Below are 23,688 nucleotides of genomic sequence, written 5' to 3'. Positions count from 1 at the left end.
AAGCTCTCCATGAACCAGCAGTGTGCCCTTGTGGCCAAGAAGGCCAATGGTACCTGGGGGGCATTAAGAAGAGCGCGGCCAGCTGGTCAAGGAGGGTTCTCCTCCCCCTCTACTCTGCCCTGGTGAGGCCACATCTGGAGTACTGTGTCCAGTTCTGGATTGCCCCGTTCAAGACAGACAGGGAACTACTGGAGAGAGTCCAGCAGAGGGCTATGAGGATGATGAAGGGAATGCAGCATCTCTTGTATGAGGGAAGCCTGAGAGAGCTGGGACTGTTTAGACTGGAGAAGACTGAGAGGGGATCTCATCAGCACTTATAGATACCTAAAGGGTGGATGTGAAGAGAACGGGGCCAGACTCTTCTCTGTGGTGCCAAGTGACAGGACAAGGGGCAACAGGCACAAACTGGAACACAGGAAGTTCCATCTGAACATGAGGAAAAACTTCTTCACTCTGAGGGTGACAGAGCACTGGGACAGGCTGCCCAGAGAGGTTGTGGAGTCTCCTTCTCTGGAGAGATTCAAAACCTGCCTGGACGTGATCCTGTGAAACCTGCTCTGGGTGATGCTGTTTTAGCAGGGGGCTGGACTAGATGATCTCGAGAGGTCCCTTCCAACTCCTGCCATTCTGGGATTTGTGTGCAGTTGTGGTGGTGCAGCTAGGGCCCAGGTGAATCTAAAACTGCTTTCAAGTTTAGTCAAGTCCGAGGTCTTGCTGTGAACTCTGCATGCGTGCACTAATCGCAGCTGCTTTTAGCTCCGTGGCCTTGCAAGGGTGCTAACTAGGTACCTGCTGTACACTCCAGGCTTCAGCTGACCATGTGCATGCGTGGGAAAGCCATCAAATACTAACACACGCAGTACGTGTGTGGGGACAAACACTGGTACGTGGCAGGGGCGGCGGTGACCCTCTTCACCTGGCCGCCTGCCACAGGAGCCCCTAGTGCGCTGCGTTGTGCCTTTGCAGGCAAGACTGAGAAACCGTCCGGGAGTCGGCGGGTAGAGGCGTGGTGTGGTTTTGGGTGCGGAACAGCGGATCTCGGAGAGAGGACAGGGACAGGCGAGCCGTACGTGCAGCGCTCCGCCAAGAGCGCCTCTCCATCGCGCCTGGGCCTCAGGGAGCGGGACTACCGCTCCCAGGAGACTTTGCACATCCCGCGCATGCGCATGGGGGGACTCCGCGCCTCGAGCGCGGCGGCGGCGGCTCCCGCGGCAGGCAGCGCGCGGTTCTGCGGGCGGGGGGCGCGGCCACCGCCCAGACTACGACTCCCAGCGGCCCCCGCGCACATCCCGCGCGTGCGCACGGCGCCGGCCTGGCCGCACTTCGCCGTTGTCGCCGTAGGTGGGTGGGTGGGGGGAAGGGAGCGAGCGCGGCGGTGAGGAGGGAGGGGGGGGTGAGAGTTGAGAGTTCAGCCGCCGCTGTCGCTGCCAGCTCGGACTAATGATTCCCATATGCCCGGTAGTTTCGTTCACCTATGGTAAGTAACGGCGCTCCGGGGGTGTGTGTGTGCGTGTGTGTCCGTGTGTGTGTGTCCGTGCGCGCGCGGGGGAGGCGGAGGGGGAGGGGATGCGGCCCGCGGGCGGGGCGGGCGGGGGGGGGGGGGGGGTCCTGAGGCACTGTGTGTGACCTGGCGCTCGCGCGCTTTTTCTGTCTCTTGTCTGTCTGTCCCCCTCTCTTCCTTCCCTCCCCCTCCTCCTCCGCCTCCTTCTCCCCCCTCCTCCTGCTGGGCCTCCTGTCATGGCCCCGACCGCCGCCGTCGCTGCCGCCGCCTCTTGGTTATCGTCGCCACAGTGCCCAGCCGGCTGGGAGAAGATGCCAAAATGGCCACCGGCAACTACTTTGGATTCACCCATAGCGGGGCTGCTGCCCAGTATAGGTAACCACCGCGACCCCTCCCTGCCCTGCCTTTCCCTGCTCCGCCCCTCCCTCTGTCCGGGCCCGCAGACCCCTCTTCCCTCTTCGTCCCGATCCCCTGTCCCTGGCCGGGACCTCCCCGCCCCCTCGGGGTAGAGGGCTCCGGACTGCACCCATCATTCGCCCCCTACGGGGGCCTCTAATGCACCCCGTTCCTTGGGGATGGTTGTGCCTGGGACCCTTCTGCTGGCCTGCCCCACCCGCGGGTGTGTTTTCTTATCCTCCTGGTAAGGGCCTCCCCGTATCCCCAGTGGTATGAGGGTGAAGAGGTGGAGCTGGGCACCGAGGAGGAGAATCAGCAGCAGGATCAGGTCCCGGGGCCCTTAAATTAAAATGGCCACTTGCAGTCAGTACCACCAGTGAGTTACCATCTGCTGTCCCCAGGTCCTTCTCCTCCTTCAGCATTAGGGAAGATGGGATTTGCTCTCCCAGTCTCTGCCACTACTTATGTCGGTATGGGAGATCAGAATCCTTTTTAACATACATTAGAACCCAACCTAGGGGAGACTTGATGGATAAGGGAAGAGTTGAAGCACCAGAAAATGCAAGGGACTTCATTCCATTGAAGCAATGTTATAATCAATGTCTCTAAGAAAGTAGTGAAGATATTTTGATGGCCAGGCATCTTTTAAAAAGATTTCCAGCTTTGATAGATCTAAGACCAGGAGCAGGTCTTCTAGTGGAGCTCGGTGACCTGTAACTGTGCATCTTGTATAGACATAGTGCTGTAAGTCTTTCTATGTCTGTAGTGTTTGTGTGTCCAAATGGTGTATCAGTCTTAAAAAGTAATTGGTAGCACTTACTACCTCACATTTTCTGAAATCAGATTACTTAATTTGGCAAAACCCAGATAAAATCAGGAACATCTTTACAGTTTTGGCTTGCATTGGAATAGCACCTTAAATTCCACATTTGAATCTACGTTATTCATTTCATAAATCTTAAATAAAAACCTTCCTTGACTTCTAAGTCTTGATTAATGGGAAAACCAGAAGAATAAGGCAAATATATGAGAGTTTATTAACAAACAAATGCAGATGTGTGTTACTGTTAACCCGCAAATAAAAATTGCAAACCTGACATAGTTTCAGGAATATATAGTTTTATGAAGGTCTTCAAATGACTCCCAATCTGTTCTTCCTATTCATTTTTCCTGGAAATGGACATGAAGTACATTTACATTGGAGTAAATGATGTTTAATTAATAGTTAAAGGAGAGGATTAAACTTAGCTCATCTTCTAGTTCTTTTAAGATTAGGTGCTGACAGCATGTTTATGTTCTACTTGACAGTTATAATGAAAACTGAGTTGTCATACGGTATGAAGGAGTTTCTAAATAGGATTTTCTTTTTTTTTAAATATAAAAAAATTATCTTTAATCCATATTAATGAGGTCCATATGTCTGCAGTTTTGAAGTGAAAATGAATTTTTAAAATTACTATTCCTTTTATTGTGGAGCTGAGGTGGTCTCTAGACTTAGGAATCTGAACAAGTGATTTGAAATTTCCTTTTGAATTGCAATATAAAACCATGTAATTGGAATGGAATAATGTTCAAGTTCAGAACTTGTTTTCGTAGTTAATTCCAAATGTGTTCTTAAGAAAATGGAAAAACTGCTCAGAAACTTTTTTCTTTGCTATCACAAGTGCAAGATACCATTTAATTTGGTATCAGTAAAATACTTTACATCCTATAAAAGGTGTGTATATTTACCACACCTGAAAGTGAAGAGACACAGCAATCAAAGTTGAAGCAGTCCTTTCGTAAGAATGAATTTAATATTTTGAGCAGAAGACACAGGAGTAGCTTGTTTACAGAGTGCTACAAAATGTATATTCCACTTCAGTATATTTGAGAAAGATAGTGGTGGCAGGAAAGATAATAAAAGATTTAATATTGGAACAAGTCCTCTAAGATTGTTACTAGTATTTGAAGTGACAGTTAATAGACTAATAAAATTCTTTCATTCTTAGAAACCAGGATAAGAGCTCAACAAATGGATATTTATCTGCATAGTTAATACTATAAGGTGAGCCTCATAAATCTACAAAAGTAATTCTGGCCACAAGACTAATCCATGGATTTTAAAAAAGCTGCTCAAAACAGCAAGTTGTTTTAGGAGGGCAAATCAGACGTTTGAAACTGAAGACCTTAGTTCTTTGATATATGCTGTTTAGAAGTCCTAGTGCTGTAGTTTTATAGCAAGTAACAGAATTTTTCATAATTAACATGTTATTGGTCAGATTTTGGTGGTTGTTTCTTGACAAAATGGCTGTAAAAATTCTGACATATTGGGACAACTTTAGTCTGCAACTTTAAAGGATATCAGTGACTGCTCCCTAATGATAGTGTGTAGAATCTGGTTCATTTCAGCACTTAATTCAGCTAAGTGCAAAAAAATCTGTGCAGTTCTTTGTAGGATACATGCCTTTCTTGGAACATCTCAGGGTATGAAACTGCTAAATCTTCAGCTGGAGACATGCAGAAAAAACAACCCCCAAACTTTACGTCAGAAAGAAGAGAATCTAAATAGCTTCTGATAAATAATTTCAAAAAACAGAATAGAATGTTTCAGTTGGAAGGGACCTACAATGATCATCTAGTCCAACTGCCTGACCACTTCAGGGCTGACCGAAAGTTAAAGCATGTTGTTAAGGGCGTTGTCCAAATGCTAAACACTGACAGGCTTGGGGCACGGACCACCTCTCTAGGGAGCCTGTTCCAGTGTTTGACTCCCCTCTTGGTAAAGAAATGCTTCCTAATGTCCAGCCTAAACCACCCCTGACACAGCTTTGCACCATACCCCTGTGTTCTATCACTGGGTACCAGAGAGAAGAGCCCAGCACCTCCCTCCCCACCTCCCCTCCTCAGGGAGCTGCAGAGAGCCGTGAGGTCGCCCCTCAGCCTCCTTGTCTCCAAACTAGACAAACCCAGAGTCCTCAGCTGCTCCTCACAGGACATGCCTTCCAGCCCTCTCACCAGCTTTGTTCTCTCCTCTGGACACATTCAAGGACCTTCCCGTCCTTGTTAAATGGTGTGTCCCAGCACTGCACACAGCACTGCAGGTGGGGCCGCACCAGCGCTGAATACAGTGGGATAACCCCCTCTTTTGGCCGGCTGGTTTTGCTGTATTTGATGTTCCCCCCCAGGATGGGGTTTGCCCTCTGGGCTGCCAGGGCACAGATCTTGGCTGCCCGGATCCCTTTCTGCAGGGCAGCTCTCCAGCCACTCCTCCCCCAGTCTGTACTTGTGCTCAGGGTTACTCTGTCCCAGGTGCAGAATCTGGCATTTGCACTTGTTAAAGTTCATCCCATTAATCATAGACCGATGCTGCGATCTATCTAAATCCCTCTGCAAGGCCCTTTGTCCCTTGAGAGAGTCAACAGCACCTCCCGGTTTGGTATTGTCATCAAACTTGCTAATGGTGCATTCAACTCCTGCATCCAGATCATTGATAAATACATTGAGAAGTGGCCCTGGAACTGAGCCCTGAGGAACACCACTCATGACTGGTCGCCAGCCACATGCAGCCCCATTCCCTACAACCTTTGAGCCCTGCCCTTCAGCCAGTTCTTCACCCAGCACACTGTGAATCCACTCATCCCACAGTTGGACATGTCCAGAGGGATGGTCTGAGGCATAGTATCAAAAGCCTTACTAAAATCCAGAAAAACTGCATCCATTGCCTTCCCTTCATCCACTAAGCAGGTGACCTTGTTATAGAAGGATACCAAATTAGTTAAACAAGACTTACCCTTTGTTAACCTGTGTTGACTGTGCCTGATGATTGCATTGGTCTTTAAACGCCTTTCAGTAGCACTCAGTATGATGATCTCCATAATTTTTCCAGGAACCGAGGTTAGACTAACAGGTCTGTAGTTTTTGGAGTCTTCCCTCATGCCCTTCTTGTAAATTGGAATAACACTGGCTAGCTTCCAGTCAGCAGGGACCTCCCAAGACCTTTGGTAGGTGATCGAGAGAGGTCCTACAGTAACATCTGCTAGCTCCTTCAGTACCCTGGGATGAATCCTGTCAGGCCCCATGGACTTGTGAATATTCAGGTGGTACAACTGGTCCCTTACAATATCAGTGTCCACAAATGGAAAGCCACTGTTCCCACAGCGGTGGTCCTCCCACGCAGAGGACTCAAAGGAGAAAATCTAATGTACTAAGTGATATTTGAAAGGTGCTGGTAATAAAGATTTTCTGTATTTAATTCTAGACTTGCTGGAGACCAGTATAAATCCTGGTGGAATTCCAGTTTCTCAAAATTATAATATTCTAATTAGTAGAGAACTGGGCAATCACCACCCACATGAGGTTTAACAAGGGCAAGTGCCGAATTCTGCACCTGGGAAGGGGCAGCCCTGGCTATACATACAGACTGGGCAATGAGACGCTGGAGACCAGCCGTGCTGAAAGGGACTTGGGGGTCTTGGTCGACAGCAAGTTGAACATGAGTCAACAGTGTGCCCAGGCGGCCAGGAAGGCCAACCGTATCCTGGGGTGCATCAAGCACGGCATTGCTAGCCGGTTTAGGGAAGGGATTGTCCCACTCTACACTGCACTGGTGCAGCCTCACCTCGAGTACTGTGTACAGTTTTGGGCGCCACAGTACAAAAAGGACATAAAACTATTGCAGAGTGTCCAGAGGAGGGCAACAAAGATGGTGAAGGGTCTAGAGGGGAAGATGTATGAGGAGAGGCTGAAGTCCCTTGGTTTGTTCAGCCTAGAGAAGAGGAGACTGAGGGGAGACCTCATCATGGCCTACAACTTCCTCACGAGGGGGAGCGAAGGGGCAGGCGCTGATCTCCTCCCTCTGGTCACCAGTGACAGAACCCGAGGGAACGGCATGAAGCTGCGACGGGGGAGGTTTAGGTTGGATATGAGGAAAAGGTTCTTCACTGAGAGGGTGGTCAGGCACTGGAACAGGGTCCCCAGGGAAGTGGTCACAGCACTGAGCTTGACTGAGTTCAAGAAGCATCTGGGTAACGCGCTCAGTCATATGCTCTGATTCAGCTGGTCCTGTGTGGAGCCAGGAGTTGGACTTGATGACCCTTATGGGTCCCTTCCAACTCAGGATATTCTATGATTCTCTGATTCTATAATAGTAGTGAAGGGACAACATACTAGAACTATAGGGTTCAAGAAATAGCTTCTTGCAATCAACGACTGAAAAGATGATGAAGCTATTATTGCATCGAAATCACTGTGTTTTCCTTGATTCTAGTTTATGCATGGCCACGGTGGATCATTTAAATACATTCTCATCCTTCATAAGAAGGACAAATTAAAATTTGTCCAAGGAGTATAGTCTTAACATTAAATACTCATATTTGAAGCAGTTATAAAGACCAGATTGGTAGCTGCTCAGATGTTAGATCTTGGATTTTGGAAATTCAGGAGTAGTGTGTGCACGAGTTGATAATGTGTTTACTGTTGTAACAGCATAAGCAATATAGTTCCCTGAATTGAGTAGATAAGAAAGGGAATAATGTCTGTCTTTATTAGTTCCTAAATACTAGTTTTCACACAGCACGTTTGAAATCTTAACTTGTTTCATATTTAATCAAAGGCAGCAAAAGAGCTAAGTGCCCTTTAAACCTGTAAATAATGTATTAGAAGCATTCTTGTTCCTTTCAGTGTTGTCACTGCATAAAATTTCCTGCTGCCCCACTCATTCGAAATTCTTTGTGTGCACTACCCGGTAATAATATCATGACTTACTGAGAGAAGCATTAGGTTATGCAAATACCAACACAGGAAGTTTCTCTGAATATTGCAATACCTTTACAATTTGTGCTTTTTGCTAGTGGTGGTGTTACAGCAGGTTATAAATCTGCGTGCAATGCAAACTTCATCTGTTACTTATTTAAGTAACTGTATTAATCTATCAATTTAGGAGCCTGAAATAAATGTGGATTTGGTGATATTAGTCCTCTTTTCTTTACATGTGTGTGCTCTCTAAGTCACTTGAACCACTGTGTGTCTATTCAGTTTGAAACAACCAACCTAATGTTGGCTTGTCTTTCACCTGTAAAAAATACTAGCATTCTTGATGCGGTGCTGGAGAGAGTCATAGTTATTCTTTTATTCTAAAGTGGGCTGATTGAAATGTGGTGATGCTGATGGAGAGATAGGGGCATTCAGAATTATTTGGACAGAGAAATATGCAAATGTGGTAGTCTCGTTTAACTAACCTTATGTTAAGATTTTGGTTTCTGTTAAAAAGATAAACAATCTTCAAGTGTTTGAGTTTCATCTTAAGTGATACTCATACCATGTCCCTTGCTTTAATGAGACAGGTTACAGATGGGAGATTCTTGGGTAGTTAGGAGTGATTTGTTAACTTTTAATTGCCCTCAAGTAGCATGAGTGTGGTGACCCTTCACAGGTAAAGGCAATTTTAGCAGTTCAGGTCCAGAGCAGACCACAGTGCCTGTGAGTTTAGGTTAAGATGCATTCTTCTAGGCAGCCGTATGGAAGAGAACTCTTGTCGTATGGAAGAGAACTCTTGTCGTTATAGCTGTTTTGGAATTCAAGTGCAGTGCATGATGTTACTGGATATTCAAGGCTGGTACAGAACAGCAAAGGAAGGTGAAATGCTGTGAATGGATAAGTTGGCTGTTGAGAATTATTTGGGGTTGGAATGCTTTTTCACGTTTGCCAGTACTTCTAATTAACTTTCCTTTTGTCCTCAGTGTCACCCCCAGTTACCTCTTCTTCAACTAGATACTGGTTTCAAAAGTATTCAGTCTTTCAGAGACATTAGGGCTATAATTCACAGGCCTACTAGCCCAAGCTTAAAGTATCACTAAGCGTAATTCAGACTTGAACTGGTGGATCACAGGAAGATGAGGACAATACTGAGTAGAATTTACGGCTTATTCTGAAGTGAAAATGTACTGCTAGACTTAAACTTCTGTTTAGAAAAGCATTTATTCATCTTGCAGTATTATGTTACATGCACGCCATTCTAAAATGCATGAGGATTGAAAGTAATAGTTTTTTCATAGGATGAACGTATCTATGTCATAGTAGAAAAACTCCAAATATGTTCTTTCTACGAATTTTATGCCTGTGCTATCTTGAGTTCCATCATATCTTAGAGCATACACTTTTTTAGCAAAAGAGACTTCACTGAATATGATAGAGCTGCATGGTTCTGATTCTCTTTTGTTCAACCAATGTTAGTCTTCAGTCCTAAACATGCTCTTCTACCTCACTTAACTGTACATAAGAAGCCTCCAGTAAGCTACTGATGTTTATAAAAAGATTTTGATAGACTTACTTTCAAATTACTGAGGTCCCACCCTCATGTTGGAAGTATGCCAACATTAGAAAAGCAATAAGGGGCTCTGGGTTTGTTAATATGGGCTATATGTCTGTGTTGCAATTGACTAACAATGGGGAGACAGAGGAGGTGCTGGTAATTGGGGAGGAAAGGTGCCTCACTAATCAGAGGAGCCTTTGTCATTTGTAGGTGGGAAGTCTGCCAACTAGTTGAAATTTGCAGCTCATGTCTTCAGAAACAGGGCACTTGGGGAAGCATTTCTGTTAATGGTATAGTTAGGACCTTTGTAGTTGTAACCTCAAAATGGATTGATGGTTGTAGGCTTAGCTGTGGGGTGTTAAATTACATGTAAAATTTTGTCTGCTACTAAAATGCAACAATGGTAGGTTAAAGTATAGTTGCACTATTGGTACTAGAAAAGCAAAGTAATAGCTTAAGGCAGAAATACAGAATGTTTTAAGAATTTAATACAATTTTCCATACTAGTAAAGTTTCTTTTATAGAGAACTTGACAGATTTAGCATTTTTTCTGGTTAACATTTTCACCCTCTGCAAGTCTGCTGAGAACATAAAACTGGGAGGAGTGACTGATATGCCAGAGGGTCATGCTGACATCCAGAGAAGAGAGATTTCGATGGGCTGGAGAAATGGGCTGACAGGAACCTCATGAAGTTCAACAAGGGGAAGTGCAAAGTTCTGTATCCAGCAAGGAACAACGCCTTGCACCAAGAAATGCGGGGGCCACCCAGCTGGAAAGCAGCTTGGCAGAAAAGGACCTGGGGGTCCTGGTGGACAGCCAAGTTGAACATGAGCCAGCGATGTGTTCTTGCAGCAAAGGCGGTGAATGACATCCTGCGCTGCATTAGACAAAGTATTGTCAGCAGGTCGAGGGAGGCGATCCTTCCCCTCTAACTTGGCGCTGGTGAGGCCACAGCTGGAGTCCTGTGTCCAGTTCTGAGCTCCCACTACAAGAGAGACATGGACATGCTGGAGAGAGTCCAACAAGGGGCCCACAAAGATGATGAAGGGGCTGCAGCATCTCTCCTATGAGGAAAGGCTGTGAGAGCAGGGACTGTCTAGCCTAGAGAAGAGAAAGCTGAGGGAGAATCTTCTCAATGTATGTAAATACCTGAGGGAAGGGTGCGAAGAAGAGAGGGCCAGCTCTTTTCAGTGGTGCCCAGTGACATGACCAAAGGCAATGGGCACAAACTGAAACACAGGAGGTTCCCTCTGAACATAAGGAAACACTTTTTAATGTGAGGCCGGCTGAGCACTGGCACAGGTTGCCCAGGGAAGTTCTGGAGTCTCCATCCTTGGAGATACTCAAAAGCTGTCTGGAAGCGGTCCTGTGTGACTGGCTGTAGATGGCCCTCTTTGGATTGGACTCCCAGATGACCCCCAGAGGTCCCGTCCAAGCTCAGCCATTCTGTGATTTTGACAGGGAAAATGTTAGTAGTTGGTACTTTTTCAGGCAGATGTAACATCTCAAACTCACTTCTTTTTGTCTTGTGTGTTACCATTGTGAACATAGCTGTTGACTATACTTCAATGAAATCCATGTGTTGATAATGAAAAAAAGCACTATAGGCAATGAGCTGTCCATTGTATGCAACTAAGTAAAAGGAGGTAGATAGCATACGTTGCATCACTGTTAACAGACACTTGCAGTTACATTGTGATGTTATGTTTAGTGCGTCCAGTTCTGGGCTCCCCAGTTCAAGACAGACAGAGAACTACTGGAGAGAGTCCAGTGGGGGGCTACAGACATGATGAGGGGACTGGAGCTTCTCTCATATGAGGGCAGACTGAGAGAGCTGGGGCTGTGTAGACTGGAGAAGAGAAGACTGAGAGGGGATCTCATCAGCACTTATAGATATCTAAAGGGTGGGTGTCAAGAGGATGGGGCCAGATTCTTGTCAGTGGTGCCCAGTGACAGGACAAGGGACAACAGGCACAGACTGGAACACAGGAAGTTCCATCTGAACGTGAGGAAAAACTTCTTCACTCTGAGGGTGACAGAGCACTGGGACAGGCTGCCCAGAGAGCTTGTGGAGTCTCCTTCTCTGAAGAGATTCAAAACCCGCCTGGATGCGATCCTGTGCAACCTGCTCTAGGTGATCCTGCTTTAGCAGGGTGCTTGGACTAGATGATCTCCAGAGGTCCCTTCCAACCCCTGCCATTCTGGGATTCTGTGATGTACAGTGATGAAAACATTGCAGAATTTGATTGGATTTAAATCAGGTCATGAGACTGAATGTGAAGATTGATAAAGCAGTAACAGTGTTTTGAAAAGATGAGGATATTCATCTTTGAGGTGAGTTATTAATAGCATATGGTTTAGCTATCTAGTAGCAATCAGTGTTTTTTGTAATGGAATGATGCAAGCATGTTTTTAGAAACAAGGAAGAGGAAGGGAATCTCAAAATTGCTACAAAGAACTGTCTTTTTTTAGGCCATGCATAGTTACACCATAGAATACATTACTAGGAGTTGCTGAAATTCAACAGAATTCTAGAGGACACTGCACATTTGCATGCCTTCGGGTCTTTTTGGATTCTTACTGAATTGCATTACAAACAATATTCTGTTCACAAACTTGTGATGGGAAATAATTTTCATTGAAGTTCTGAAAAGATATATTCTGTCTTCATCAAAATTTTATGCCCATCATGAGTGACAGGCTCTAGAAAAAGAAGTAAAGGCACTTGTAAAGTACAACTTAATGTAGTGTGATACTTCATTTCACTATTTTATGCTGTTTATTGTCAAGCATGTTCAGGAAGAAAAAAAGGTTTTGTTTTGTTTTTTTTTTTACTTTGCCCAGGTTCCCATTAACTCACGTGAAACTTCATGTGAACAATTACTCAGTAGTGCCTCTTCCTAGGTTAGGATCTGAAGAAGCAGCAGATTGTAGTGCTTCCTTCAGTTTTTGTAGAGTTAGGTTATACTTGTTTCAGTCTTTAAGCTGAAGGAAGGTTGATTTAGATTAGATGTTAGGAAGAAATTCTTCCCTGTGAGAGTGGTGAGGCACTGGAACAGGTTGCCCAGAGAGGTTGTGGATGCCCCATCCCTGGAAGTGTTTAAGACCAGGTTGGATGAGGCTTTGGGCAACCTGGTCTAGTGGAGGATGTCCCTGCCCACAGCAGGGGGATTGGAATTAGATGATCTTTGAGGTCCCTTCCAACCCAAACCATTCCATGATTCTATGATTCTATCATCTTTGTACCCCTGAAAGAAAAACTGCAAAACTGTAGGTTTTGAGAGTAGCTTAATTATTTTAAGAGTAGCTTAAATATTGTGCTAAGCTAGCCTGAAAATCACTTCTTTAAATGAAAAAAAACCTGCAAGAAATATGTTTTATAAGTTCTAATTTCTGAGGAATCTAGTAGTTTGGGTAGAGACAAAATTGATTTTAGTCCTGATCTTAACTCTCTATCAAAATAGCACTCTTCAGAAAACTGAAACAAAAAACAAAAAAAATATGTTCTTTGCCTCTAGGAAGAGAGTTTTCAGTGTTTGGCACACTAAATGGAGCTGGAATAGCAACAGCATTAATCTGTGTGTTTGTTGATTGTTAGTACAGAGATGCACTGGAGATTAGCATTTTTGTTTTTCTTTGGCTTATGTGCATATGAACTACAATTCATTTTTGTTTTTAAAACAGTCAGTGTGATGAAAAGCAGGGCTTACAGGGAATCTTTTATGTTCTGCGTTTTCCCGAAAGCGTATTCCTCTGACAATAATTTCCACAGATACCTTATTAAGTTTGTTAACGCATTACTTACTCCACAAATATCTTAATGTGGAAAATAGAATATCTTACAATCTTAAGTCATCTGAAGTTATTACCTGGCAAAATACATAGCATTAGATCAAAGAGTTGTATTTTCTTGATGTCGTTAATGTGCAGACAACAAATAAAGCTTTCTACTTTCAACTTGCTTTTCTACAAAAAAAGCCTCAACGCTTCTTTACTAGAAAAGGCCAACAGCTGGAAATGATAAAGGACATGAGCAAAGTGTTCTATAGGAGAGAATTCAATATTTGTTTCTTAGTTCTCTGTCATTCTTGGGCTGATATTATCACAGGAAATCCAGACCTTCTATCAGTGTTGATATATAACAGTAACTAAAAACTGAGGCTTCTGCTGTATTAGATTTAATAGTTACAACACAAGTTCTCATCTAAGCTTTTTCTGTGAAAGAGTGTTGCTCATTTATAATCCTGCATTATATAGCTATATAAGTTAGACAAACCTGTGTGGTTTTGGAACTGGAGAACAATGCTTTACTAAGTGGACACCAATACTTAATTAATTGCTATTGATCAGCAATTTGTGCCTCCTAGCCATCTTCTGACTTAATAATTTAAAGTGTGCTGCCAGCTTTTTTGCACTTTGGAAGTCTATTATTTTTTAATATCAAAACCACTGCTAGTTTCCTTGTTAAAGATCTTTGCGCAGTTCAGAAAAGGTTTTTAATTGCTTCTTCAATATTATGATTTTTGACAAGGGCAATAAAAATTACCCACAGAAATATGAAATTAATCTAGTTATTTTAATAACTAATATAGAGTAATGATGGCTAACACCTTCTGTTCTGAGAGCTTGTTCTCAGGGTGTGAACTTTTTGTTGCATACACTACACAACAATATGGACAAGGCTATTTTTTGCTGTGGCCTTTGCTCTGGGATGAATTCGGCAAGATTGTGAGCCAGTGTGGCCCCTCACCCCCCAGAAAATTGGGCTGACATGGAATTGGAGATTAGTGTGGAGAAAGGTACATGGTCACAGCTCACTGCAGTCAGCCTTATCTAGGAGGTTTGATATCATAGTGGTATTTCATAATATACGGCACTTGTTCTGATACCAGTGCATCAAAAAGATTAGTATTTCCCATCATTAGTGTCAGTAGAAATTAGAATAGGTGTAATTCAAACATTTGAGTCAAAGAAGTTCTACAAAAAATACTTTTCTCATGCACTGTAATACAATAATTGTGAATACTTAGGTAGGACGTGGAAGATGAGGGCAAGCTAGGTGTACACTGGGGCATAAAACTTTTGAATAGAAGCAAGCTGATTTGGGAGGAGGAAGCAAAGAACATGAGGAAATAGCATTATGTAAGTAGCAGTTTAAAGCAGGTAGGGAGAGACAAAACACCTTAGGTAAGGTGCTGGAAATGACCTGCTGTAGTTGATTGAAAAATACGTCTGCAGAACCCAAAGCAGAACAATTGAGTACAGCATGTAGATTGTGGACTGGGTCTGGCTGGGATAGTGAAAATGCAGTGAAATAGTAATCTGAGCTGGAAGGTGAGCATCAAAGAATGTGTTTTCTTCCTAGAAAATAGAAATCAAAGTTAGCTTGGTGGGGAAGCACTGTTAATATTATGATCACCTAAAGAACTAGGTGTGGCATTGTCGTGGTTTAACCCCAGCAGGCAGCTAAGCACCACACAGTCTCTCGCTCACTCTCTCCCCAGTGGGATGGGGGAGAGAATCGGAAGAGTGAAAGTGAGAAGACTCATGGGTTGAGATAAAGACAGTTTAATACGTAAAGCAAAAGCTGCGTATGCAAGCAAAGCAAGACAAGGGATTCATTCCCCACTTCCCATGGGCAGGCAGGTGTTCAGCCATCTCCAGGAAAGCAGGGCTCCATCACACGTAACGGTGACTTGGGAAGACAAACACCATCACTCTGAACGTCCCCCGCTTCCTTCTTCTTCCCCCAGCTTTATACGCTGAGCATGACATCATATGGTATGGGATATCCCTTTGGTCAGCTGGGGTCAGCTGTCCCGGCTGTGTCCCCTCCAAGTCCTTGTGCACCCCCAGCCCACTCGCTGGTGGGGTGGTGTGAGGAGCAGAAAAGGCCTTGGCTCTGTGTAAGCACTGCTCAGCCATAATGAAAACATCTCTATATTGTCAACGCTGTTTTGGTTACAAATCCAAACTGTAGCCCCATACCTGCTACTATGAAGAAAATGAACTGTACCCCAGCCAAAATCAGCACAGGTATGAATAAAACATGTTCTTTTTGAAAGAAGATTTCTGGCAGAAGAGGTAATATAGCAGTACAGCAGAACATGATTTGAAGCTGCCAAGTCCTTCACCCATAACTTCTTAAATCAAAGAATGATGTTTATTTTGATAGTAAATTAAAACACTATAAGAATTGTAATATGAAGTTTCATTGAATTCAGTGGTCACAAACTGGGTTTGCCTTACATAAATGTTGGTCTAGAGCTCATTTGCTTTTGAAACTGAAGCTTTAATAAACTAAGCAAAAAATTCTTGACAGTGAGAGTGTTCAAACACTGGGACATGTTGTCTAGAGCAGTCATGCAATCTCCAGTCTTGGAGATGATGGAACCTGACTGGACAAAGCCCTTAGAAACCTAATGTAACTTTAAACTTAGCTGTGCTTTGAGCAATGGATTAGAACAGATGATCCTCAAATCTTTGTTTCAATCTAAATTATTCTGTGATTTTTAAGCTCCACTTAGTTAATAAAGTCAATTGAACTGAGTATCTTTTCATATGAAAGAGGTAGAATTCCTTGAACTCAAATATGCTAATAAGGATATTGGAATTTATTTTGGGGAAGAGAAGAATTGATCTACAAAGAAAACTAAGTTACCAGCTTCTCTGCTGTGCTGCAGTACCTGTTAACATGTCCTTAGCCCATACTGAGTAATTTGGTTCAACTTTTCCCCACTGTGTTGGGGGGTTAAGCTAAATTGTATTACTTTGTTGTGGTGAAGAACACACATGTAGTTTGTCACCATAGCTCAGCTGACATACTGTATTTCATTGTAGCTCTAGTAACTTGATCATGTGCCTGAATCTTTTGGAGTCTTATTTATTTGGACTAAGTTGAAATACTTGATGTGGCGCAGCATGGAAAACTATTACTTAAGGTAGAGATTAGTAAAAGAACTGTGGAGTACGAGCTGGTAGAGGTGTTTAGTAGAATTAGAAGAGTGATTATCAAATAGGGATAATTGCAGTGGAGTTCCCTATGGATTGGTTCTGAGTCTTAATTAGTATGTGTATTAGTATGGCATGTCATGATATTTGATGCAAGGAAAATATTGTCAATACACAGGTAACTTTACAAGAAGCTGCTCTGAGGAAGCTAGACTGTTTGGAAAGAAAGCACTCTCTGGAACAGAGCGGGTAGCACAGCTGAAACATCATCTGAAATGATGCATATGGTTCTTGTCATCTGTAGTCAAGAAAGAAGAATAGATAATACTAGGATAGGTGCACAGATGAACTGCAAGAAAGATCAGTGGAATAGGGAGTCTGGCAAAATAATCTAGGAGGAGGTAAGTTCATCTCAACAAATGTGATGAGGCACTAGTTACCAAACAAGGATAAAAACTCTTGTAAGTTAAATGAAGCAGTTGGCACAAAAATCCTTTTATGTAAATTAATTACATGAAAACATCTGGTCATCTTAATGTTAAAAGCTTTTCATTAGGACCATGAGCAAAAAAAGGAACATCATAAATTTAGAAAAGATGTCACCATGAACTTCTGTAACATAATGTAGTGTAACTTTTAAAAAGGAAGAAGCAGTCAATTTTAGAATATTTTTTCTTACAGTCTTGCAAACACTATCGCTAGCTCTGCATGATGTTGCAGAAGCAAGGGGAAGGGTTTACTGAAGTAAACATGGTCATAGAACTGTATTAACCTTAGAAATCAAATTATTTGGGCTGTTAATTCTATACCATGATAAAGAATTTTGATACAAAAAAACATAGAAGAAATGAAACTGTCTGTACCACAATCTTGTTAATAGTCCGGCTGATAATGATTGTAATCTCTTCACAATATTAAATACTGAAAACTGTCACGTAACTTTAATCATATATATTCTGAGAACAAAGGCTTTTTTTTTTTTGATAAACGGACTGGTACTGTTACTATATAGTGTGTTGTTAGCACTGTATTGTATTTTGTAATAATAACTTAAGTTTCGTGAAACTTGGAAGAGCCATGTTAATGCTTCCTGGATAGGTCCCTGATCTTTCTCCGATTCCCGTTTTTTTCCCCCGTATCTGCATGTGTAACTTGCGTGGGTTCTGGCACTCATCAGACTTGTTTTGTAAGCTCCAATGTTTCTAACATTTTTACCATGTTAAAAACAAGCCCAGCAAAAAAAAAAAAAAAAACCCTCATTGTTTTCTGCTAGATTAAGGAGTTAAATCAGTGCAGTGAGTATCTTGACAAGTAGGAGAACAAGCATTAGGGGTGGAAAGAGAGTGGCTTAACCAGGTTTGGTATATGGGAGGAGGGAAGAGTAAGAGTGGGGATAGGGTGGAGCAAGACTTTCCTTGTTGGCAGTATCGGTCTGTTGATGTGTTCAGCTGCGGTCTGAATTAAACTGTCTGCTGTCTGTTTTCTCAGACATCATAAAAATGTTTTTAGTGGAGAGATATATATATAAAATAATGATAATTACCTCAGAATTTGTGAATATTTCACACTTCTGTATTGGTAGTTGTGTAGATAATGCAGCCTAATTTTCTACAGTGTCATTCATTTTTACCATCATAAAATAGTCTTCCTAAACTTTCTGGTGGAGTCCGATTTCTCACCTTAAACCAACAAAATAGAGAATCTTCCTGTTTATGTCAAGCAGGAGGAATTGTTTCAAGCAGTGGTGGGAGCTGCACCAAAATGTTTTAGGTCTTTTCCTTCATATGCTAAGCAATTGAAAATAAAATTAAACATAATTGTGAGTACAACTCACAATTGAATTAAATTTGGATGGAATGCAAGTGGTCTTTTAAGCAATCAGGGGCCTATGATGGGAAGAAAATGGAGTCCAGGCATGGAAGTCCAATACTAATAAATTTTTCTCTATTTCTGCTGTAAGAGTGTTTCTTTTAATATATTGAAGTTAATGGGTTAATGGGTTCTGCTGTAATTAAAATTACAAAACCAGTTTTTCTTAAAAGAAATAAATCAAAATTACAAGGGACTTATGGAAATGTCTTTTGCAAAAATAATAGTATGTATGGTTAAAAAGTGCTTTGTTTCTGGTAGTTATGCCAGAGAGAATATTGCAAACTTTAGGAAAAAAATACTGTAACTTGTTGATTTTGAGCATAACCATACTGCAATCCCATTTTGCCACTAATGAGATATTTGCTTCAAATGAGATTTAATTTTTGTATTTTCTTCTGAAAAATAAGGGATACTACCTCCTTGATAGCCATGAATTTGAATTATCATAGAATCATAGAACAGTTCGGGTTGGAAGGGATCTCAAAGATCATCTAGTTCCAACCCCCCTGCCATGGGCAGGGACACCCTCCACCAGACCAGGTTGCCCAAAGCCCCATCCAGCCTGGCCTTGAACACTTCCAGGGATGGGGCATCCACAGCTTCTCTGGGCAACCTGTTCCAGTGCCTCACCACCCTCACAGTAAAGAATTCCTTCCTAACATCTAATCTAAATCGACCCTCCTTCAGCTTAAACCCATTACCCCTTGTCACTCCATGCCCTTATAAACAGTCCCTCTCCAGCTTTCCTGTAGGCCCCTTCAGGTACTGGAAGGCTCCAATTAGGTCTGCTTGGACCCTTCTCTTCTCCAGGCTGAACAACTCCAACTCTCTCAGCCTGTCCTCACAGGAGAGGCACTCCAGCCCTTTGATCAACTTCGTGGCCTCCTCTGGACTCTCTCCAACAGCTCCATGTCCTTCTTGTGCTGGGGCCCCCAGAGCTGGATGCAGTGCTCCAGGTGGGGTCTCACAAGAGTAGAGTAGAGGGGCAGGATCACCTCCCTCGACCTGCTGGTCACACCTCTTTTGATGCAGCCCAGGACACGGTTGGCTTTCTGGGCTGCAAGTGCACATTGCCGGCTCATGTTGAGCTTTTCATCAATCAGCTCTCCCACGTCCTCCTCCTCAGGGCTGCTTTCAATCCATTATCTTTTAATAGTTTTATGGAGATGTGAAACCCTATAGAGATTCGTAAATATTATTGAACAACAGTGCAGGATATTTACTAAAGCATTCAGAATAATCGCTCAATATACACTTCATATCACTGTCAGATAGTGATATTTTGCCCAGTTCACTATATTTGTTTAAAAATAACTATTCTCAGCTTGTAATCATAATGCAGAGTTACACATCAATATAGGACAATAATTCTGGTTTCTGTTCAAATAATTAAACCATTGAATCCATAATTTTTTACTTCCACTGTTAATATTTGCTCATTCTTAGCAAATAGCCACATATTACTGTCCTACCTGCAAATTTTAGAGAGGCAGATTAGTCTCAGCATATGCCTGGAAGATTGCCAGAGCTCTGGTAGCAGTCGTCTTGCTTGGTCTGGCTGTCTTCTTTTGATGCTTCGTGTTGTGAGGCAGTGGACTTCCGTTTGAGCAAACGGGGTCAGCGTTTATAATTCTAAACTTTTGCGGGAGAAGTCCCTTTTCAGAGGTGTGTATTTGAAGTGTCTCTGCATTAAATGTAAGAGTTCTGAGCTAATTTTCATGGAAATCTTTAAAATCTCATTACTTTAATATGGTTTACTGAAAAACTTATGCAAGTGCAGGTCAGTAATGAGCTCTCACAGAACGATAGTATTTTTCTTAATATGACAGGTATGTCAGTTTTACTGAAGAACTTGTCAGTCATAAAAAGATAACAGTTTAAGACTACTTTATTACTTTGAATGAAAGACTTGTGTTCCAATGCTTGAAAAAAACCCCAACACAAACGCCCCCTTGCTAAGGAAGTCATCAGCTGCATGCTATGTGTGCATCCACAGAAACTTCAAAATGACACAGCCTTTCTAATGGGGGTGGAACAGAGGCAATAAAAGCCATTAAACTCTATGCGTAGATAGATAGCTGCTCCGGGTCTGTTTGTAGAACAGACAAGTATTAATCAAATCTGGGATTTTGAAATGTGTAGGCATTAGCTTAGTATGTTGGAATAATCTAAGTATTTACTTGCTGTCTTTTTCCAATATAGCCAGCAGCCAGCTTCGGGTGTAGCCTATTCCCATCCGACTACAGTTGCTAGCTACACTGTCCACCAGGCACCAGTTGCTGCGCACACAGTTACTGCAGCCTATGCTCCAGCAGCAGCTACAGTTGCAGTAGCCAGGCCGGCTCCAGTAGCTGTTGCAGCTGCTGCAACAGCTGCTGCATATGGAGGCTATCCTACAGCGCACACAGCCACAGATTATGGTTATACGCAGAGGCAACAAGAAGCTCCACCACCACCACCTCCTGTCACTACACAGAATTACCAGGTGGGTTCAAAAAATATTACTTCTGTTGTATGATTTTTAAATGATATGTTAAAAGAAGGAGGCCAGTTTGGATAAGAGAATGTGATGATATTTATATTTTTTTTTCCTTCTGTGAATCACATTTTGAGTACAACTCAAATTACTTAGTAGTGAAAACTGATAGAATGTGAAGTGACTGCAGTCTCATATGATCCATATAGAGGATTATCAGCACTAGTACTGCAGGACCTAGGATATACACATTCACACAATAAGCAATGAACTGTGATTTTGTGAAACTACTGCTGAAAAGAGAAGTATTGCCTTGACTCAGCTAGCTTAAATGTTCAGTGGCCTGCACTAAACTGGGTCAGGAAACAGATGTAGCTGAAAAGACTGTTGGATAAAAATCTTCAGTGGAGGTAGCAGTAGTTCCCTTATCAAATTCCTGGGTGCCACAGGAGTTCTAGTACTAGATGTACAAGCATAGAAGATTGCTCTAGGAGAGGAACTACACTTTGGGTACCTGTTGTGAGATCACTGCCTAACCTCATGTGGCTATAGGCTTCTGCAAAAGGGAACTATTTTTCTATTTTCATCTTGGATGTTGAAATAGTATGTCTCTTGTAATTATTTTTTAAATTTTTAGTCCTAAACTTACCAAGGCATTATCTAGATTCTAATTAGTGATTTGTTTTTTTTAACAGGACTGTGTTATTGCTGCATGTTCTTAATTCTTTTGTACAGCTTTTATAATTTGTTACATATGGTAATTAATAGTAACATAGGAGGCTTTTCAGTAGTGTGTGTAGTCATGATTATGAGGTCAGTTGTTAAATGTATGCAGAGAGAAAAAAGAGTCCCCTAAACTAGGTAAAAATAATTCCAGTATACACAGGTTGGATGGAAAGGAGATTTTATTGTTATATTTCTTGGAAATAAGAAGAATTTTTATACATTAGTACATTTCAGCTATAATAAGTAGTTCATGCCTTGCTGCCCCTCAGTTGATCAACTCTTTATGCTTTACCATAACTATATGGTAAGCCACATATAGTGGCTTCCAGGCCCTCCCCTTCTAAGCTAACTAGCCATCTCCTGAGTTCTAGAGGTGTCAAAAAGGGCTCCTTGCCTTGCTGTTACAGACTACGTATGGTTCCCTAATGGACTGGTTGATGCACCAAAAAGTAAAGAAGACTTTGAAAGTATCACTTTCATACTAAAAAAATATCACCAAGAAGAGTATTGTTGATTATGGGATTTTTAAAGCCATTACAGGGTCATGTTTGCAAACTTGTGAATTTATTGTGGTTTGTAGAAATTGGTAATTTGTGGAGATCTGTGGTGGTTTTGGACTTCATATTTTACAGAAATGTAATTCAGTCATTATGAAAAACTAGTGAGAGTGGTTGTTTTTCAGTAACAAAAATAATTTGGTAAGCAAAGTGATTTAATAGCATGAGGTTAATTTCTATATTAAGTCTGAAAAAGACCATCAGGGTTGTTTTCAGGCCTGAAGTATCTGTAAAGATAAATTTAATTTATTGAATGCTTTTATTTTTATATACTGTATCTGTGAATGTTTTTTTTAAATCTACTTTAGTAGACCAGAAGAAAATACATTGTTTCTTTGACTCCACTAATGACTTTTATTACTCCAGATATATCCTTAAAGGAGAAATTTGCTGATTTTCCCTTTTTTAATTTTTAGGATTCCTATTCTTATGTTCGATCTACCGCCCCAGCTGTAGCTTATGACAGCAAACAGTACTATCAACAGCCAACTGCGACTGCGGCGGCAGTGGCCGCTGCTGCCCAGCCACAACCTTCAGTAGCTGAATCGTACTACCAGACAGGTGGGTGGCATGATTCAAACTGCTGTCGTTATACACAGTCTGCTTACTACTTTAATACCATAAAAATAGTTTTTGAATACTTCACATTATCCAGATTTATTTTTTTTAAAGTTTTGTCATGTAGTCTCTGTCAACGTGTAAGAAAATTTGCTGCACCTACAACCTGAATGTTATTGTGACATTGCCATAAGTAGCTATCTTTGAGGTTTGGGGTTTTTATGAAATACACTCAAAACATACTCCTAGGCAGACTTCATGTTGATTTGTCTAGAAACCTTGCTGAAGTAGGTTCAAATAGTCAGTGGTGCGTTCAGATGATAATTTGGTTAGAAAGACTCTCTTTTTTAATTCTTTAGTTACTTAATGTATGTAGTTGTTTAACTTTTGGTATCATGATGCTACAAAGCATAAATCCTCTTTACTTTTTTTACTTTAATTAGAAATAATAGGAAAGTTTAGATGTACTTTGGTTTAGTGTACTCTAGTAAAATCATTGAATGAGAAGGTTGTTTCAAAACATGACAGCACAGTTGAAAGTAAATAAATAAATCTGAGGCTTATTAGTGTGAGCTGTGACATGATTAAATAGTTGTGTGATACATGGTACACAATGCATCACCATGACTGTAGAAAAACCAAACAAAAAACCACAACACAAAAAACTAAAACCAATCAAAAAAACCCAAACAAAACAAAAAACGCTTATTGCACATTTATTCCCCAGCATATCATTAGGTATCACTTAACATTGTTTGCATTTCATTCAACTGAAACATCAATGTTTGTACACTTTTATTTTCTATCCTAATTAGCTCCAAAAGCAGGATATAGCCAAGGGGCAACTCAGTATACCCAAGCCCAGCAAACACGACAAGTGACAGCTATAAAACCTGCAACCCCAAGTCCAGCAACAACTACGTTTTCTATATATCCAGTATCCTCTACTGTGCAGCCAGTAGCAGCTGCAGCTACTGTTGTTCCATCCTATACTCAAAGTGCAACGTACAGTACAACAGCGGTTACTTACTCTGGTAAGAATTTTGCATATTATGTTGCTTGGATCTTTGCAGTTGCTACAGGAGAGGCTTTAAATACTCAGAATTTTAGCAGTTTATATTCAGTTATATCACGGTCTACTGAGAAGTATCAACCAGTTAAATCATTACAATGACAAAATATTTTGCTGTATCTTTAAAAGCGGTTTGATGTTTTTATGTGCCTGTTTTGTTACATGTGAGTATATACAAATCATTGGCGTTGCTACATGCACAGTGTTTTGTGACTTACTATAAGGTTTGGAAAGAACAGATGAGGGATATTAAAAGTAAGGAAACACATCCACACAAATATTACCCA

At 41.9% G+C, this 23,688-nt stretch overlaps 1 protein-coding gene and 1 non-coding gene across 4 annotated transcripts in view; both read left to right on the top strand.

Moving 5' to 3' along the window:
* Positions 1 to 1,400: 1,400 nt before the first annotated feature.
* ZFR (zinc finger RNA binding protein) overlaps positions 1,401 to 23,688 on the top strand; it is a 47,897-nt gene continuing 25,609 nt past the window's right edge. For all 3 annotated transcript variants that reach the window (XR_008574650.1, XM_054809680.1, XM_054809679.1), the window contains exons 1-5: positions 1,401 to 1,477; positions 1,792 to 1,876; positions 20,215 to 20,497; positions 22,188 to 22,332; positions 23,145 to 23,363. Coding sequence is in view for 2 of the 3 variants with exons in the window: in XM_054809680.1 (XP_054665655.1) it covers positions 1,441 to 1,477; positions 1,792 to 1,876; positions 20,215 to 20,497; positions 22,188 to 22,332; positions 23,145 to 23,363 (769 nt within the window). In the remaining variant the exon portion in view is untranslated. The remainder of the gene's footprint in view (positions 1,478 to 1,791; positions 1,877 to 20,214; positions 20,498 to 22,187; positions 22,333 to 23,144; positions 23,364 to 23,688) is intronic.
* On the top strand, positions 16,824 to 16,959 carry LOC129199989 (small nucleolar RNA SNORA66). The gene has a single exon (XR_008574782.1). It is a non-coding gene; the product is annotated as a small nucleolar RNA SNORA66 (small nucleolar RNA).

Source organism: Grus americana, chromosome Z (genome assembly GCF_028858705.1).
Source record: "Grus americana isolate bGruAme1 chromosome Z, bGruAme1.mat, whole genome shotgun sequence".
Lineage (NCBI taxonomy): Eukaryota > Metazoa > Chordata > Aves > Gruiformes > Gruidae > Grus > Grus americana.
The sequence above is the reverse complement of the archived record's forward strand: the minus strand, read 5'-3'. Positions and strand labels throughout refer to the sequence as shown.